The 19,342-nt window shown below is 41.5% G+C and overlaps 1 protein-coding gene across 1 annotated transcript; it reads right to left on the reverse strand.

The window, feature by feature from the left end:
* Positions 1 to 945: 945 nt before the first annotated feature.
* Positions 946 to 7,151, reverse strand: tagln (transgelin). The gene is made up of 5 exons (NM_001030408.1): positions 7,132 to 7,151; positions 3,686 to 3,877; positions 3,045 to 3,222; positions 2,236 to 2,338; positions 946 to 1,919 (listed from the first exon to the last, which is right to left on the reverse strand). Exons 2-5 carry the CDS (start codon positions 3,863 to 3,865, stop codon positions 1,775 to 1,777), a joined length of 606 nt encoding a protein of 201 aa, NP_001025579.1. The 5' UTR covers positions 3,866 to 3,877; positions 7,132 to 7,151; the 3' UTR covers positions 946 to 1,774.
* Positions 7,152 to 19,342: the final 12,191 nt, after the last annotated feature.

Consider the following 19,342-nt stretch of genomic DNA (forward strand, 5'->3'; position numbering starts at 1 on the left):
TATTGATCATCCAACATGTACAAAAATGATTTTGTTTTCTCATTACATTACGAGTCTCATTAAACTTACTGCTGGATTTTAATGCAAACATCAAATATTTAAACTTATTATTGCATATTGGTGTAAAATACACCTTTAAGTGCCAGTAGATGTACAGAATGGTTTCTTTTTTATTTAGAATGTCTAAAAAAAAAAACACATGAACCCCATTAGCAGACCTAGCGGGGATGTATTGTGTAATTATCTGAAAACCAAGTTTCACATTCATACTGCCCTCTGATTGGACATGCAACTGTATCACTTAACAAGCATCAACATCATGTTTCTGGTTGGCTTCACAGCTTGCTCCAATCACATTGCCATGACCAGGAAGCTTGATGTGTGCTGGGAAGCCTGGGTGGGAAGGAGCTAACCTAGCACTACTCACTACTACCAAGACAATGTTAATTGTAAAGGTATTTTACAACAAATCACAACTAATAAAGTTTATTTTTGTAATTCTGTTGGTTTCCAATTGACTAATTTCAGATTTAGGACACACTAGACATTTTATTGCAGTGATCAAACGTCCCTTAATCTCTGCCAACTAATTCCCATAAAAGTGTATGGGGAAAAAACTGTTGGATCAAGAGTATTATCTGAAATCCTAGTGATTATAATCTGATGTCTGGGTTCTTTGGTGATGTGCACTTTGGAGTGGCATTAGCAGTGGGATTCAATACTTGTACAATCTGTTACCTGTGGGTTAAGGTATGTCAGATTGTTGTAGTTTTCATTGATGCAGTCACAGTGCCAGCTTGCTGTATTCCTAAATCAACTATTGAACTCTTCAGTTTTAGGCGTTTGACAGGGGGTGGTGCAGTGATGAGATGTGATTTCTAATATGCTATAGAGAGGTGACTACATTGTATAGTGAAGACAAGGAGGCTACACTTGGGGAGACAATTTTTGCAATTACAAAACAAATTCATTTATTAAATTATGCAGAGAAGATGAAATCAAAGCCAGTCAGTAGAAAAGTAGACAGCACTGCAAGGCTTAAGTAAATGAATATGTGTAGTCAACAGAACTTCACTTGCAATTAGGGTTGTCACCTTTTCTGGAAAAAAATACCAATTCCAATATTTTTATTATTTTTCCCTATTAATAACATTGGCCTATTTTTACTGGCCAGGTCTGTAAAATACCAGCCAGGTGCCAACCCTACCTGCAATAGATTTGTTAGTGAGCTGGCTGTCTGTGTATGTGACTTTGTCTTGATGTGCTCTATTCTCAGGGCCATGCCTATGGCTGTATAACTCATAAAAACAGTTCCACAGCCAGCCAGCTGTTGATTCCTCGGGGTCTGAAGTAGCCAGCTTGGTAGCTTCTATTGTAAGCTTGCAATACTACCTACTGAATTATGTGTCTTCAAACCCTCAGGGACCCAGCAACAGTTGCATGGTTTCAATGTATCCACAAAGGAAGTTGGATGGTGTGAATTCTGCATATCCACTATTGGTAAGTCCCCAAAGAGGTTTAAAAACTAATGTACTAAACATTTTGTAGACAGTTTTTGCATACAGTTTTTCAAGGTGACCTGACAGATTAAACCCTTCAAAGCCCCAGCCTAATACCTGTTACTGGAGAACTTGGATTATTTTTCATTCTGATTAGGTACATGGTGAGGCCTTATATGTATTACTGTATGCATTAACCTCTTTGCTTCTAGGTGTAGAATTTGTATTTTTGGCAGCAAAGAGGTTATAGTTGTTAATTATGCCAATTTTTTTTTTTAGCTGATAATTTGTCTTGGGCGACCATATCCTGTCATCCCAGACTGGGTGGCGCCTTGGTTGCTACCCATCTGCAAGCCAATGATATTCTTTCCTTCCTTCAGTTTCTCATCAGAGAAGTCCCGTTTGTGTTCCTGGGCTTTCCTAAGGGAGGAGAGAAAGCAAAAACAACATGGCATGAGATAATCTTCAGCTATAGTGATATTACTTCTAGGTTTAAGCGTTGAAGCATACTTGGCATAAAGAAACAAAAGATCCTAGGGACATTTTCCATGGAAACTTAGAAATAATAACCCTAGATCGCTATGGATTCAATCTAGCTTCATAATTGAAGGCTGACAACAACATGGCACAAAAATGACACAAGGGAAGTGCTGCCAATTTAATTTTTCAGGACCATGGGATAGTAGGAGGTGCACTAGTGAGTGCAGTATAATGTGAGGCTGGAGCTTCTACTTACTTCATAAACCAAGATGGGTCCCCTTTGTATTGGCCATCATTCTTTGTAACAGCAATGCTTCCAAGTGCCACAATTGTTCTTTGCACAGCCGCCATGTCCTTTCCTGTGAATGTGACAAGGGCAGTGATGCAAAATCAAGGTCATAGCAATAACACATGGTTTGGGGGCCTTCTAATAACACAAAGTTTATTTCAAGGGAATTATACCAGTCATTTCTTACACATTGATTAGAGAACTTATTTAATATAGGTCAAATCAGTATCAGCAATAACCAATGGCCCTTTCTTTAAGTGTCACAATTACCATTACTTCCTTCTGTAATCCTTTAGATATAACTAAATTTTACTTATAAACTTGAGGAATTATAATGTAGTATTGAGTAAAGTGGGCTCAAATAGCTTAAAGGAAAAATGCAATGAAAAAAATGTAATACGTCCTTCCTGCCGACATAAAAAGCTTTACAAATAATTAAAAATCATTTTTTTTTTAAAGTCATTCCAACACAAGGCCTGAAAGTAAAGAAGCGGATAGTGAAGAGTAACTTTGAGAAGTGATGCAGAAGCTTATATTAATTATTAAAGATATGTATTTCATCTTCTGTCCCACCTTAATGAATGAGCCCTTTGTCACAGTATATGTATAATAAACAAGTAATCTATCTCATGCAGTGAAGCATGCACTGGGCTAAGCCATGATAAAAATGGCAAGTGACATATCACATGATTAGTGCTAGTGCAATATGTTCCTAATCCTGGTCTAGTTGCTGAGGAAAATGTTGCACAATATTACCAATCTTAGGGTTATTTTACCTTCATACAGGTCTACAGTCTGGAACATGTCTGTTTTAACCACCCCATAATCTTCAGATGCCCTCAGGAACTGAGCCACTTGTTCCATCTGCTTAAACACCATGCTGGGAGGGGGATCAGGGATCTTCACTGGCTGGGATCCCTTTGGGTACAGACTGTTTATCAGCTTTGAAAGAACCTGACAAAAGAGAGACTGAAAGTGATGCTTCTGCTGAAAAATAATTCTTGTGGGCAATGAGATGTAAGTGAAGGTTGAGAATAAAAATGGTCGCCTCAAAACAATTTGTAAAGTGGCCAAGATTTGGATTTACTTACTAAAAACGTTAGTATCTCCTAGTATACATGTCACTGTCTCTGCTTGCTTCACTGTACTACTGCCTGTAATGGGTGTGCATGGATAAAACAACAGAGGCAGAAGATCCAGCAATTGTTTGCAGACTGCAGTGAGGGACCTGACTACTGAACATTATTAAGTAGGACATGTTCTGGTGTATATATAAAGTATAGGCAACACCATATTCTCGATATGACGGCAGGATAAGCCAAAGTCAAAAAGAGAAGAAACAATAGCATGGTTCCTCACAGTATATGAAAATGCAGCTAAGAAATAATGAATATAGTGCCATTCAGGAGGGTCTCACCAGGCCATTCTTCAGCCATTGTTGAAAGCCTAGCCTTCCTTGTTCTGGTGTTCCTACATCATCACCGCACTGAATACAGATCCACTGCACTAGACGCTGCTCTAGTTCCTCATCATACTTCTTCTCAATACGAGATTGAACCTCACGGCTCATTCCATATGAAGGACCTTTATTAGCCATAGCTGCTGGCACCTGCAGTGAAACATACTTTGGGTCACAGACACTCCTAACATGATAGATTTACTAAGGATCAAAAATAAAACCATTGTGAGATCATTGTAGGCAATGACGATTGTGCAAAGAAATATATGCAGTATTTATTATCATTAGTACCTTTATCTATATAGCACAAACACATTTATTCTGCAATTTACAGGTTGTTCAGTTTTTACATCAGACCATATCCCATTGGAGTTTACAGGCTTTGTAACAATTCTTTATAAAATAGGAGCAATTTTATATCCTAGCCAGTGGTGTATGACAACAAACCCTACAGCCCCCATGGGGCCTTAAAGTAAGGTATAAAGTGCCCTTTGGGTAGCCCCAACCAAAGCATAATTATTACGCATATGTAGTGCCTTGCAAAAATTCTTCTTATTGGCCCCAATAACTTCAAGTTCACCCTTGATAAAGGCCAAAGTATAGCAAGGTCTTGTATGGAAGCCCTGGTTTTAAACTGTTCAGAAGTATTTTTTGGTGCAAGGTTCTTAGAAGCCAAAGGAGTTCCCTGCTCTTTTTTAGTGGTGTGGGTGGGTATGAATGGAGACTACCTACCTAATTTCAAAGTCACAGTTGCTTTCAGGGTCGGACTGAGCCAGCAGGGCCCCAGGAAAAATACCTGGTGGGCCCCGTTACCCGCGCCGATTCAGGCCTGCTCCCCCCCACCCCCCATTGTGGCCACAAGGAGGAAGTACTTTACTTGGTGGGGGGAGGGGGTTTAAAGCTAAGTAGGAGCTGACGACTGGGGGCCCCTAGGTGGCAGCCCCAGTCACCATGCATAGTAGCTGTGGTAGTTTTCACACAAAATAAACGTTTTTAGGTGGCACAGGAATGTTTTAAATCCCCACATTTTATTAATCACAGAATAATTGCAATCTAAATGTGTGTATGCAGACATCTTAAGGCCATGTTTCCATGTAGCAAGATTTCTCAGGAAGAACAACATAGAAGCCCACAGGGAAAAATACTCTCTCCCACAGAGTGTGGGTAACTTGCTGGGTTTTTAACAGGAGGTTTAACTCTCCTAATGTAGGAGGCCATAGCACCATGCAAAGTTGGATGGGTTGAGGGGTGGTTCAGGGGGCATAAAAAACCAGGAAACCCCAGCCTAAAAGCTAGGATGACACAAATGCAAGGAGCACTGGGAAAAAAACTGGTGAAAAAAATATTGCTGCTTTACAGTACTGTTTATTTCTGATTAGGGCACTATCTGCATGCAGTGTTTGCATGTGCTTCCTCTCTCTGTGCAAAACCATACTGGCAGGCTAATTGGCATCTAATATAACTTCTAATATAACTTTAGTGTGGGATAACTTAATGAAACGTAGGAGTCACTGGAAAAACAAATATTTAGTGCACTGGCACTACATAAATAGAGAATAATATTCCCATCATGTAGCATCTCAGAGCATTAAATGATGTGCCACTAAGTTTCATGGGACAATAAAGGCTCAGTTGCCTGATACAGCTACAGGAATGTATTCCCCTGGATTATTTTATAGCAGCTGCCTCAGGAATCCCAGTCCTGCCAAACAGAAGTCTATTTTTCAATTTCACTGGCATAAACTGGGATTGCCCTGAGACATTACGATATACAGTATGGATTCGAATACGCAATATCAGATATACAGTATGGATTAAGGTTACAATATGGGTTGGAACATACATCATAGGATATACTGAATGGGAGCTCTACCCCACAGACAATCAGAGGAAGGTGCCAAGCTCTTAGTTTACAGCTGAGACAACAAGGCAGTCGTTGTGGCATATCATAATCATACCTTGCTTGCAATAATGCACAGTGATTGGTGGATGATAATGTATAATAAATACATTTATAGACAGCTTCTACCTTTGTGTATTCTTTCTAAATTTTTCAAATAATTCCTCTCCCATTCTGTTACTTTGGCCCATGTTTTCTAATTTCTCATGTCCATATTAGTGTAGATTTGATGCTGTTGCTATAAAGACTTGGAGACTCCCTAAAAAATTGTACATTTATATTCTGAGCTGCCACCAACGTCAGCTCCCAGGAGTTCAGGCCAGCATAGCCTCCTCAGTTCTGCTATATAGTATGTGGGGCCTTGGCTTTTTAAAGGGACAGTAACACCAAAAAATGAAAGTGTATAAAAGTAATTACTATATAATGTAATGCTGCCCTGCACTGGTACAACTGATGTGTTTTCCTTAGAAAGACTATTATAGTTTATATAATAAAGCTTCTGTATAGCCACGGGGGCAGCCGTTTACAGGAGAAAAGGCACAGGTTACTTAGCAGATAACAGATAAAACCCCATTATATTCTACAAAGCTTATCTGTTATCTGCTATGTGCCTGTGCCTTTTCTCCTTTTTCCCAGCTTCAATGGCTGCCCCCGTGTTGACATAGCAGCTCATTTATATAAACTATAGTAGCGTTTCTGTTGCAAACTTACCAGTTTTACCAGCGCAGGGCAACTGTATATTATATTTTAATTACTTTAAAACACTTTCATTTTTTGGTGTTACTGTTCCTTTAAACTGACTATGAGAGTAAAGCAGAGATGTTTTTTTCCATTTTTTTCTTATTTAGCGGTAAGAAATAGCAGACTGGGCAGATACACCAATGTGTCTTTCCATCATATTACATTGTTATATCTGAGGTATTATGCTACCCAACAGTGTCTTTAAATGGGTGCTGGTTACTATATATTTCATTATCTCCTATAAAAGAAAGTTGCTTGTGGCTACAGAAAATAAAACATGTTGCCCCAAAAAAGAAAAGAAGCCAGATATAAATCTCCATGTAAAAGTGTGGTAATAATTTCACCTGCCCTGTTTCCTACTACTCCAGAGGATGTTCCAGGACACCCATTTTCAGTGTTCATTCCTAAGCTACTGTGTGACAAGGGGAGGGAAGGATTGGACATAAAGTTACAATGTGTTAGAAGTTATAACATACAGTTTAGATTTCACAATAAATGATGTTCACAATAAGGATACCTGCTTGTCCAGCTGTCTATAAAGCATCAACAACAGTAAAGATCAAAAAACATTCAAAAGCATATTGTATTGGAAAATGAATTGTTGACATACAGATATTTTCCAGGAATGCAATTGAATATAAGTTTAAAAGCAACATCAAATTAACAATGAGTTTATAAGCATCTGTAGGCTTCCTGCACTTGGTTCAGAGACTGCTTTAGTAATAACTAAGCCCCCTCCCACCCTGCCACAGCCCCTACTCACAGCAAGTCACTGGAAGATGGTCTCTCTCTTGCTGCTGCTGCAAAGAACTGACTGGTAGTGCAGTAGTATGTGGAGATAAAGTCCTGTCCTGCATCTGCTTGTTATGTGGGGGTGTCTCAGCCCTCCCCTGCCCCCCTTCTGGGTCTGATCTTCCCAACACCATATTAGGGGAAGGTCTGACAGAACTCTAGGCTTTTGGGTCTGATCACATTCTCTGGATACCTAAATGATGCGAGAAAGGGGCAGTATGTATGTGAGTCACAAAAAGGGGGGTGAACTGTTCCCTCCAGCAGATCCTTTTATAGACTTAATTTGGGGGCATCTACATCACTCGCCCCTTCCAACCTTCCTTGCTGCAGTTTAAGAAAAGAAACATTCTGTCTTTCACACAAAGACTTTCACTCCTAAATACCAATAACTTCATCTGTTCTATCAAACAGTCCATTGCATCACTGTAATATTAAGCAGGTCACACTTAAGCTTCCCTATTTTGTATTTTTATGGCATGGTTTTCACTCCACATCTCCCTTGCTGGCTGAAAGCACATTATAACGTGCAGGTACAAATCCCAAATAAGAGGGGTAGGTGTAACATGGAAGGTATGAGAATGAGAGAATGGGGGCATGGGACATTTTTATTACAGCATAAAAGCTGCTTACACAGAAATATATATAGTTGTTGAAACTGCCTCACTGAGGGGCTAATTCTGCCCTAATTTTGTGGCATGAAGCCTGCCCTTTCTACTCTTTTTCTCCCTATGCAGTATGTCTATGTTTGGGACATGCAGTTATGACACATTTAATCATTTGGCACTTATAGCTGTCAATCCACCTGCAAAGCAAAAACATTGATTTCCATGTGGTGTTTCTATTATTTCATTTCCTTACATCAGTGCTGTCCAACTGGCAGCCCCCTCCCGTGTGGCCCCCCACCTGTCTGGCTGCTTTGATGGCTTACCTTTGTGTAAGCTTTAAATGGTATCAGTACTGAGATTTACTGCCCCCCTGCATTGTTCTCACCTCAGATTCAGGCTGTAATCACCCTGTATTGTTTATACCTGTCCCAGAGGTGGGCCAAGCCAGCTGAGTTCCCAATGTAACCCAGCCGGCAACATCACCCCCACCGCTTCCCCTTCTCCCCCATCCCCTGTGTGTGGCAGAGAAACATAAATCCTATTTCATTTAATTAATTTTTAAAGGTTTTTCAGCAGACTTAAATTACAGAAACACCTGTATTATATAATTCCCTTTTTGCCAATGTTCTATCGGTATCCCATAAATATGAATGGATCACTGTGGTATGGGCCCTTTTACAGAGTTTGCTGAAGCTTGCTTGACAAAGAAAATTGTGACTTTATTTCCTTGAAGCAGAAGGCAAAAGTGTTACACAGCTCAGTATGGCACAGCACCAAAACAGCAGCGCAGTCTTTACACAGGTCTATCATTGCAGAGAGCCAAACCCAGACTGACTCGTGCTGACTGGGAGAGGCCTTTTATACCCAAGGCTCCCAGCATGCTTTGAAATTCACTGACATCATGCATTTTAAAATTAAACAAATATTAATTTCAACAATAATTACAATTTTTACAAGTACATGTACATAAGAGTCTGCACAGATTACAATATAAAAGGTAAAAAAGAAAATTAAACAAAAAGTTTACGTTCCCAGCTCTGCTAATGCCTGTGCACAGCTGCCAATCATTAGGACACACCTTTGTGTTTCACCAAACCCAGAGCAAACAATTTGGAAAACTATTTGGAAAACTCAGGTAAAAACTTACTTTTAACTTTAAATGTTTAAAATGTGCACTTTTATTGTCAAAAGTGTGTTGCACATCTTAGTGACAATTGAAAGGTTTTACTTTATATATATGAGCACAATTAATGTTTAAATGCTTCAGCATTTCAGATCTGCAAACAACAGTTTTCCACATGGATTTTAACCCTATTGTTACCATGTTGGACACAGTAAAAAATGTGTTTCATTGCTGAGAATGGTGGAGGACAGACACGAGGAGTAATAGAAAAAGATTAAGAGAGAGATTGGTTTTTTTTGTGCTGGCCAGCAAAAGTAGAAAAGACAGAAAAGAAAGAAAGCGCGGTCCTCCACAGATATCTCAGAAAATTATATTAAGCAACATGACTCTGTCACAGACACAAAACATCTTGTTCTCAAATGTAATAGCCGCACAAGCACACCATCCACAATTCACAGCACTGGAGGTGCAGATCTTCTCCTAAGATCGTCAGGATCTAATCAGCAATGTGAATATTTAAAGGAGACACAAACTCACTATTATTAAGCAGTGGGGGAGCGTACCACATTTATTTTTACCACAAGTGTATTAAAGTTTCTAGGGGACACAACCCACCCTTTATCAGGATTAACACACCCTGCTGATAGTGTGTGTCCAGCCCCTTCAAATATTCACATCAGTGGGAGAATGTAAGAGAAAGAATGTATACCTTCAGATAACAAGCCAAAAATTAACACCTTGGGAAAAATGGTTGCGGATGTTTTTTTATTTTCAATATTTTTACCTTGCAAGCTGAGCTTATGACATTTTAAGGGAATCTGTTGTGAATTTTATGGTGTACTTTTTATTTCTAAATTACACTGTTTACATATATATAATAATTCATTCAGCCATTTAAAATGTTATTATTGAACCAACAAATGTATTTTTTTAGTTGTAATATTGGTGTGTAGGCAGCCATCTCAGTGCATTGTGCCTGATTCTGGGCTTTTCATACACATTAGAACTGTTTTTAGATAACCTATTGTTTCTCCTACTCCCATGGAACTGGAGGAGTCTGAAACTGGACTTGAATTTCTTACTATTGAGTGCTATATTGATATCTACCACTTTTAGCAATACAGGTGTCAGGGAGCTGCTATCTTCCTACCTCCCTAGTGTTCTGCTGATTGGCTGTTGAGGGAAAAAGGTAGGGGTGATATCAATCCAACTTGCAGCACAGCAGTAAAGTGTGACTGAAGTTTATCAGCGCACAGGTCACATGGCTGTGGTACCCAGGAAAATGAAGAATATGGCTAGCCCCATTTAAAATTTTGAAATAAAATACAAAAAATCTGTTTGTGCTTTTGAAAAATTGACTTCAATGCAGGATTCTGCTGAAGCAATGTCAGACTGACAGGAGGCAGCCAATAGAAGTTAAGTCTGCTGCCAGTACTATGTGTGATATCATATTAGGAAGGAGAAAAGCAACTGTAGTGTTTATATATGTCACTGACCCCTGCCCACCCCCCGACCCATCTCAGGGTCTGTGCAGAAGAGAAGGATCAGCAGTAGGATGATTCTGAGGTGAATATCTCTTCAGCTGCTCATTTTTTGTTAACTACCGTATATACTCGAGTATAAGCCGATCCGAATATAAGCCGAGGTACCTAATTTTACCTAAGAAAACTGGAAAAACTTATCGACTCGAGTATAAGCCTAGGGTGGGAAATACAGCAGCTACTGCTAAGTTTTGACAATCAAAATAAATACCAATAAAATTACATTAATTGAGGCGTCAGTGGGGTATATGTTTTTCAATATTTATTTCAAACAAAAACAGTAAACTAGCTCTGTAAGCGGAGAAGAGGGTCAACAAAAACAATATGAGTACTACCCCCACGCTCATTGCACATTGGCAAACTAGCAGCAGACCCAGTCCCGGAGGAGATGTAAGGTGAAATGAGTATTGCTAGTGGGAGCCTAGGCCAGGGCACTGGAGGGTCTGGTTACGGGTGGCCTAATTTGCACACAAAGGACAGAGGGTGCTAGTCTAGAGGGACCCATGGCACCCGACTCGAGTATAAGCCGAGGGTGACTTTTTCAGCACATTTTGGGTGCTGAAAAACTAGGCTTATACTCGAGTATATACAGTATTTATATTTTTACCTATAATATATGATTCAGTCCAGCTGAATCAAATGACTCTCTAGTATAAAGGAGGTCTACTTTTAATTTACTGAAACTTCTACTAAATTGCACCAGTGGAACAACCCATAGCATTCCCTCCATCTAAATCCTGTTCTCCTAGACCACTATGTTTGGCTCCAGATAAAACCTTTAAAACAATACAAAATCAGTATTGTATGCAGCGCATAGTAAGTTTCCAGCACTTCCATACCACATGCTCACGGGTGCAATGCCTCCTCCACCATCTGTGGCATCTCTGTGTCTTTGGGAACCGTATCAGGTTTGTTTAGTTTCTACTGGGGTATCCATGCAAGGCTTTTACCAGGTACCAGGGAAGTGATCCATTGCCAACTTGTTAGTCCATAGGATGAGGAATGGGAAATGATGGTCCTGTTGCAGTGGGGAGAATTATGTGTACATGTATAGAAGTGTCAGTTTGTGCTGGATTCCCTATTTCATTTAGAATGGATCTATCTGACTGACATTATGCTAACAGTGGTTAAACAAAAACATAGATTTTTAGTCTCATCTAAATAAATATATATATATATATATCATAGGCATTGCAGGCCCTCTGCCCCAACATAAAACAAAATATGCCCCTCCCAGACAGGAGGTAGGACCAAAGCCAATGGAAATTAATCCTTAACTATAAGACCACCTGGCTTCCATCTCACCACTGTTTTTTTTTTGTCCAACTGGACAGGGGATAGGATCTACCTCCTTACCCTTTTGTAAGTCTAGAAGCAGTTTTGTTTTTTTCTTTTTGTCTTTTTATTGATTTATTATTTTTTACTTCTGTGGACACAGAGGGATAACTCCCAGGGAATGGAGAATAATTTATCCAAATCCTAAATATGCACAATAGGCAAATTGTCACCTATTGGGAACAAATGCAGGTGTGGGCACACCCATGGTCCTAGCTCTGTGCTAAAATAGCCCCCCTGCCGATTGTCCATCTATGCACAGTATTCAAACTGTAGCTTACTGGGAAGGTATACAGGTGTGGGTATTGTCACATTGCTGCCTGTGACTAATTTAGCCTCCCTTCTCCTATGGTTTTGTGAGCCTTAGAAAACTGATGTCGGACAAAAGGGCCATAGATATGGATATGGCCTAATGATAACTAAGTCTGAATCCAGTGAGTATGATTCTTCAGTATCCACTGCGTGTTTGAAATGCTCGTGTACTGGGAAGCCTGCATACTAATGAGCTAATTATGTCCCTCAGCTGAAAGCTGTCAGGGTTCTTGTGGGAGTTTCCATCCTACTGACTACTCACTGTATCCGAGTTGCTGCTAAATAATGGTTGTATAACTGGCCTGCTGGTGGTTGCTAGGGTGGTTACACTAGTGAGCTGGCCAGTGCCAGAGTTATGATTATTGGCAGCTGTATCTTGACAGTTTTCCTGTTGTTGGCAAAGGATCCGCCCAAGCTGGGATGGATGTTTTGGCAACCATAATGTGGAAATCCCCCTGGTCTGTGAGGGGACCCTTGTAGCAGGGAATGGTCAGTTTTTCTTCTGTCGTGCTTGGTTCTTATCTTATGACATATTTGGTAGATTAGAATTTGTAGCTTTTTCATCTTTCATCTTCAGGAGCTATATGTTATAGCAAAATATGGAGAATTTAATGCTTTCAGCCTAAAACTTTTACAAATCAGAACCTGAATTCATGAAATCAACACTCACAATGATTCATGGCTAAAATTAAATTCATTTGAAAATCACAATTATTGCTCTATCAACAGTAACCTTGTAAATTAATTACATTAGAAAAGTTAATTACACACTGATTAATAATCAGATATAAAGTTATATATATATATATATATATATAAAAAAACAAAATTAAATACTGGCACTCACGTATAATCCACAGCTTGGCCTGGGTGCAATCCTCAAAATTAGAATGAACACGAATTGGGAAAAGAAGCCGCACTCACAGGACTTAAGTACAAAAATAAAAAACTTTTAATGGTAAATCAGTGAACTGACGTTTCGGCTGAACACCTCAGCCTTTCTCAAAGTTGAGAAAAGTTTTGAAAGTTTGAGAAAGGCTGAGGTGTTCAGCCTAAACGTCAGTTCACTGATTTACCATTAAAAGTTTTTTATTGGGGGCGTGGTCTAGCGCTGATGTGAGCACACGCATTACCTGGAGCTCCGCAGAGAAACCCGGCAAAAACCCTGTTTTACCCGCACATACCCTATAAGCACGGAGCCGATTGAACCCCGCAGGGACCCCCTGTCACAGAGGGAACTAATGGGGCAGCACAAAGCGCAAAAGAGAACCACAGAAGCTGCGGCAAGGTTAGAAAAATTTGCCCGCGAAGCCAACCAAAATGGCGGCGCGGCAGAGAGACCTGCATCTGCACCCGGATCCCCCGGGAAAAGCAATTCAAACCCGGCAACTGGCTCGGCAAAACAGCGCCACGAAGAAGCTCCAAACACCAGTGAGCCTACCCTACACGATATATTGGCAGAGATACGATCAGCAAATGACTCATGTACAACACTGATCAACAACAAAACTGACGAAATAAAAATCGATTTGTCGATTATTAAGGCTGACCTGCAAAAACTACGGGAGAGAACAAAAGCTGTGGAATCCCGGGTGAGTAACCTCGAGGACTCCTGCAGAAACCTCCCAGAACAATACCAAACTGTACAGAAGCTAGTCACTGAATGCCAGCGCAAGTCAGACGACCTGGAAAACCGTTTGCGCCGCAGCAACTTAAGATTTGTAGGCTTTCCGGAGCAAACAGAAGGGAGCGCCCCAGAGGCCTTCCTAGAGGCATGGCTGAAAGAGATCTTTGGAGCAGAACAACTCACCAACACCTTCGCGATCGAAAGAGCTCATAGAGTTCCCACCAGACAAGCCCCGCCAGGAGCACCGCCAAGACCACTAATTGCTAAATTACTCAATGCTAAAGACCGGGACAAGATCCTAGGACTCGCCAGAACGCAAGGACCACTGAAGCACCAAGCCGCAACCATATCAATATATGCCGACTACTCGGCAGAAGTCCTAAGACAACGGGCAGGCTTCCTAAGCGGGAAAGGCCGCCTTCGCACCGCAGGGCTAACCTACGCTATGATGTACCCTGCACGATTAAGAGTACAAGCCGACGGTAAATCCTACTTCTTCACAACCCCCCAGGACTTACAATCCTGGATGGACGCCAGAGGCATACCTCCATAAGCCCCGAGACCCTCTGCTACACCACTAGTCGCCACCACACAAGTCCGTGAGTATGGCATACCCCCTGACTAATGCTCTGCAGCAAAAGCCAATCCATAGCCCCGTACATATCTCCATCAACAGAGACACCCTAGCACCTCACCCACAGACTCTCAGCATTTAAAGTGTGTTAGGGGAAACCTTCCCTCGGGTACACTCTCGGTGGCTCCAGGCCCCCCTCCAGTGAGAACAAGGCTATCTGTATCCCAGCACACTGGGAGCACAACGTGCCCAACAAAGCGACACGACTCACCCCCGGAAAAGTATCTAAAAAGTTCTACTTAAGGGACAAATTCTACCCTAGGTTGGGGAATGGGTGGAAGGGGAGGGATACGGTGGGTTGGGGATCACTTTACTTGTACTACGTTTACGTACAATCTTTTCTTTTTTCTGTTAAGAATGTTAATGTTATATGCTCAAAAAAACCATGATACAATGCAAGGTAAAGGGACTGTAACAGGCGTGGGATACTACCCAACCCAGCGGCGATATATCTATACAACTCACTAGCTGGAACGTAAGGGGACTTAACTGCCCCATTAAACGCAGGCTAGTCCTAGACTTTCTAAAAAAACATAACACCTCGATTGCTTTCCTGCAAGAAACCCACCTAACAGGCTCTAAAATACTAGCCCTCAAAAGGCCCTGGGTTGGGTGGTCATACCACGCTACTTACTCCACGCATTCATCCGGTGTTGCCATCCTTATCGGGAAAAAGGTCCCATTTAGGTTCGGGTCACTAAAAACAGACCCAAAGGGCAGGTATATATTCCTCCATTGTTACTTCTATGCCTGTGAACTACTCTTAGCCAACATCTATATACCACCACCATATGACCCAGAGATCCTACTGTCGCTGTCGGATCTAATGTCCCAATTTCCGCACGCCCTAGTCATAGTCGCTGGTGACTTCAATGAAGTCTTAGCCCCCAATATTGATAGAACCTGGAAGCAACCAGATAAAGTGCCCCCCAAAACCACACCACTAGCACGTTTGACAGCCTCACTTGCGCTATTAGACCCCTGGAGAATTGCCAATCCCAATACGCGCCAATTCTCTTGCTTCTCTACTTCCTACCTATCCCTCTCCAGAATTGACCTAGAGCTAGTAAACGCTGCAATGATCCCCTATATAAACAAAGTTGAATATCTGCCGAGAGGCATATCGGACCATGCTCCGGTACAAATGCAATGGCAACTACCCTATAAAATTAAGAACTCCAGACCTGCTATTAACCCCATCTGGTTAAACATACTAGATAACTATAAGACCGTTGAAGCCAGTATTAAGGAGTTTGTAACACTAAACCAAAACGTAAACCCCATACTCCCCCTGTGGGATGCTCTGAAAATTTACCTCCGTAATTCCATATCGGCCGAAATATCAGCCTATAAGCACCAAGCCAAGGTTGCACATAAAGAGCTGGAAGACCAGCTATCACACCTAGACAGGCAGGCCGCAAACCTCCAAACCCCTGAAACTCTAACTGAACTGCGGGAAGCGCAAGAGAAATATGCAGAAAGCCTTAGGCAAAAAGCACTCCAAAAACACTATTTCTCCAAAATCAATATATATGAGTATGGAGAGCGCTCAGGCAAGATGCTGGCACATCTCGCCAAGACACACTCCACCCCTCCCCCCATTCCAGCACTAAAAGACGGCACAGGTACCCTATGCACAGTCCCCAGCGAAATTGAGAAGCTGCTGATAACATACTATAAAGACCTCTACGCAACCAAGCTGCAGGCCTCTCCTGAAGACATTAAAGCCTTCTTAGAGCCTCTAAACCTGCCAACCTTGCCCCAAGAGTACAGGGAATTCCTAGAATCCAATATTACCAATACTGAAACACAGGAAGCCATAGACTCCTTTCCACAAGGCAAAGCACCAGGCTCAGATGGTATCCCAATAGAACTATATAAAAAGCACGCCAAGTCCCTAGCACCCCTGTTAACCAAACTGTACGAAGAAGCTCAACTGTCAGGCAGCCTACCAGAATCCCTATACGAAGCGGCTATAGTGTTGCTCCCTAAACCAGGCAAGGACCCCCAGCTCTGTGAGTCATTTAGACCTATCTCACTACTGACAGCTGATGTCAAAATATACGCCAAAATCCTAGCGCGGAGACTGGCTAGAGTTATAACTAAAGTAATCAGCCCAGACCAAATAGGTTTTATACCTAAAAAAACGACAGTACTCAACACTAGGCGGCTCTACATGAACCTAACACTCACTCCCAACAACACAGGAAAAAGAGCAATTGCAGCCCTGGACATAGCCAAGGCATTTGACACGGTCGAATGGCCATACCTATGGTCCGTCCTGACGCAGCTAGGATTTGGCCCCAAATATATACATATGGTCCAACTACTCTATAAATCCCCAAAGGCCTCTCTCCGAATTAACTCACTGTGTACCAACAGCTTCACCCTCTCCCGTGGTACAAGACAAGGGTGCCCACTATCCCCACTGCTCTTTGCCCTGGCAATTGAACCATTTGCTCAAGCTGTACGCAACCACCCACAGATCCGGGGATATGAGCAAAAAACAACAATAGAAAAAATACAGCTATATGCTGACGATACTTTGGTATACCTAGGGGACACAGGACAATCATTAACATCTCTGATAGATCTCACCTCCAAATTTGGAGCAATCTCTGGTCTAAAAACTAACACATCTAAATCAGTACTGTACTATGTGGACGAGCAAAATGTAAACAAACCCTGCGGAATGTGCCCCCTACAAGTTGCAAGCAAATTTACTTACCTTGGTATCCAAGTAGCGCTACCCATCTCAAGGTACGCTGAGCTCAACCTAAACCCATTATTCCCCTGGTTGCTGGAAAAATTTAAAAACTGTGAATCTTTACCAATAGGCCCAGCAGGAAAAATCCATCTGATAAAAATGTTTATCCTGCCCAAACTACTATATATACTGTGGCACACCCCAACCCCAATCCCCAAAAAGATATTCTCCAAACTGCACTCCCACTTTACCAAATTCATATGGGGAACCTCAAGAGCAAGGCTCCGCATTAGCACCCTAATGAGACCTAGGGACAAAGGGGGAATGGCCCTGCCTGATATCTATATGTACTACCTGGCTGCGCAGCTAACCCATATCTCCCCCATAATACATCATGAGCTCTCTCCACCGCTTTTCCAACTCTGGGTACAAGCTACTGGCCACCCAGAGGCGCCCTGGTATGCTCTTCTTGTCAAACAGAAACCTAGCGAGCACTCCCCACTCATTGCGCTACAGCGCACGGTCTTAACTGCAGCCCATAAACTGATTGACTATATGGGACTCCCCCCCCAAACCCCTATATGGCAGAATGCCCATTTTCCACAACTGGTGCAGTGTAACCCCCCGAATATATGGAGATCACTTGAACTTAATACTATCAGTGATGTATGGGAGAATGGCCAAACCATATCCTTAATGAATCTGCATAAAACCAGGCACCTACCACTGAATCAAGTGGCTCACCCACCACAAAATTAAAAGTGCCCTCATAAAAGCTCTGCCTAACAACGGTCCCATGGTTAATAACTCCCCAGTCCTAGAGAGTCTTCTACTCCCCAACCAAAGAAGCAAACTCTCCATCCTATACAAACTCCTGAGTAAGCCAATGTACTCTGACACCGAGGTACCTGCAAAAGCACGGTGGGAGGAGGAACTGGGGACAATAATAACAGATGATCAATGGGAATGGGTACTGAACACCCCTCTAACAGTATCCTTCTCTCAGAGGCATAGATTATTACAGCTATACACGATACACCGGGCATATTATACGGTACAGAGACTCCATGCAATGAAGCTACTAAACTCCCCCTACTGTACCAGGTGTAAAACCGAAATAGCCACACTGACACACACAATATGGGGCTGCTCACACCTGAAAGATTATTGGAGCGGGGTGTGTGGATGGATAGAAAAAAAAATGAGTGGGGCCCCGGTGACGCCAGGAAATGCCTTCTGATGTTGGATATTAACACCTCATTGGACTTACATACCAAAACTTTTATTACAAAAGCTTTGTTTCAGGCCAAACGAATTCTGACTCTTCACTGGAAAGACACGGAGCCTCCATCTATGCGTGAATGGGAAAAAGCAATGGATGACCTAGCATCACTGGAAAGAACTATTCTTGACAGAAAAGGACAAATGCTTAAATTCTTACAAATCTGGCGTCACTGGGTAGACTCTGTATAAGATTATATCTCCACCCTAACCTCTTCCACACCACAGATACTTCAGCCCAATCTAGCCCAACAATAATATAGTATGGTTCAACACCGGCCAAGGGTTAAAACCCTCTGTACTAGATAACTAAAATGTAATCTTCAGCAACTTGCATGCTTGTACACTTGATGTGTTTAACTTCTTATTGTATGTACCTTGCATAATGTTCAATAAAAACAAAACTTTTTTGAGCAAAAAAAAAAAAGTTTTTTATTTTTGTACTTAAGTCCTGTGAGTGCGGCTTCTTTTCCCAATTCGTGTATATATATATATATATATATATAGCAAGAACAAACGGAGCACACCCTATTGAAATTCAAATGCCCAGGGTGCTGGCTAAAAAATATAAAGCAAGAAAAAAGAGCTGCACTCACCAGGACTTGGTAAAAATATAGTAAGTTTATTTAAGCAAAGAGATCCAACGTTTCGAGCACTAACTGTGCTCTTCCTCATATATATATATATATAAAGATTGCAAGTATCGGCACTCACCAGTCCAAAGGCAATAGCCGGGTGCTAACCCAAAAAACTGACTGGGCCGTGAGTGCTTTCTATATACAGTGGATATATATATATGTTATATTAGCTTCTCAGTTTCATGGCTGTGTTGCTGGCCTTGTTATTTGACATTTTTTAGCATCTGTTGCTTTTATTGTATGTTATTTATTCCTACCCCTTATTGTTTGGGGGCATGGCTTAGTACGTTCCATCCGTACTGACATGGAAGGGAGGTTGAAGAAAATAAGAATTTCCCTTACCTTCATATGGAAAATTGCATTTCTTCTACTGCCGACG

The sequence above is a fragment of the Xenopus tropicalis genome, chromosome 7 (genome assembly GCF_000004195.4).
Source record: "Xenopus tropicalis strain Nigerian chromosome 7, UCB_Xtro_10.0, whole genome shotgun sequence".
Classification (NCBI taxonomy): Eukaryota; Metazoa; Chordata; class Amphibia; order Anura; family Pipidae; genus Xenopus; species Xenopus tropicalis.

Excerpts from the sequence above, each read along its gene's own strand:
- tagln (NM_001030408.1), bottom strand. The coding sequence starts at position 3,865 with ATGGCTAATAAAGGTCCTTCATATGGAATGAGCCGTGAGGTTCAATCT. Across the intron at positions 2,339-3,044 it reads GACTGTAGACCTGTATGAAG|GAAAGGACATGGCGGCTGTG; the intron begins GTAAAATAACCC and ends TCACATTCACAG. Across the intron at positions 1,920-2,235 it reads GACCCATCTTGGTTTATGAA|GAAAGCCCAGGAACACAAAC; the intron begins GTAAGTAGAAGC and ends CTCCTCCCTTAG.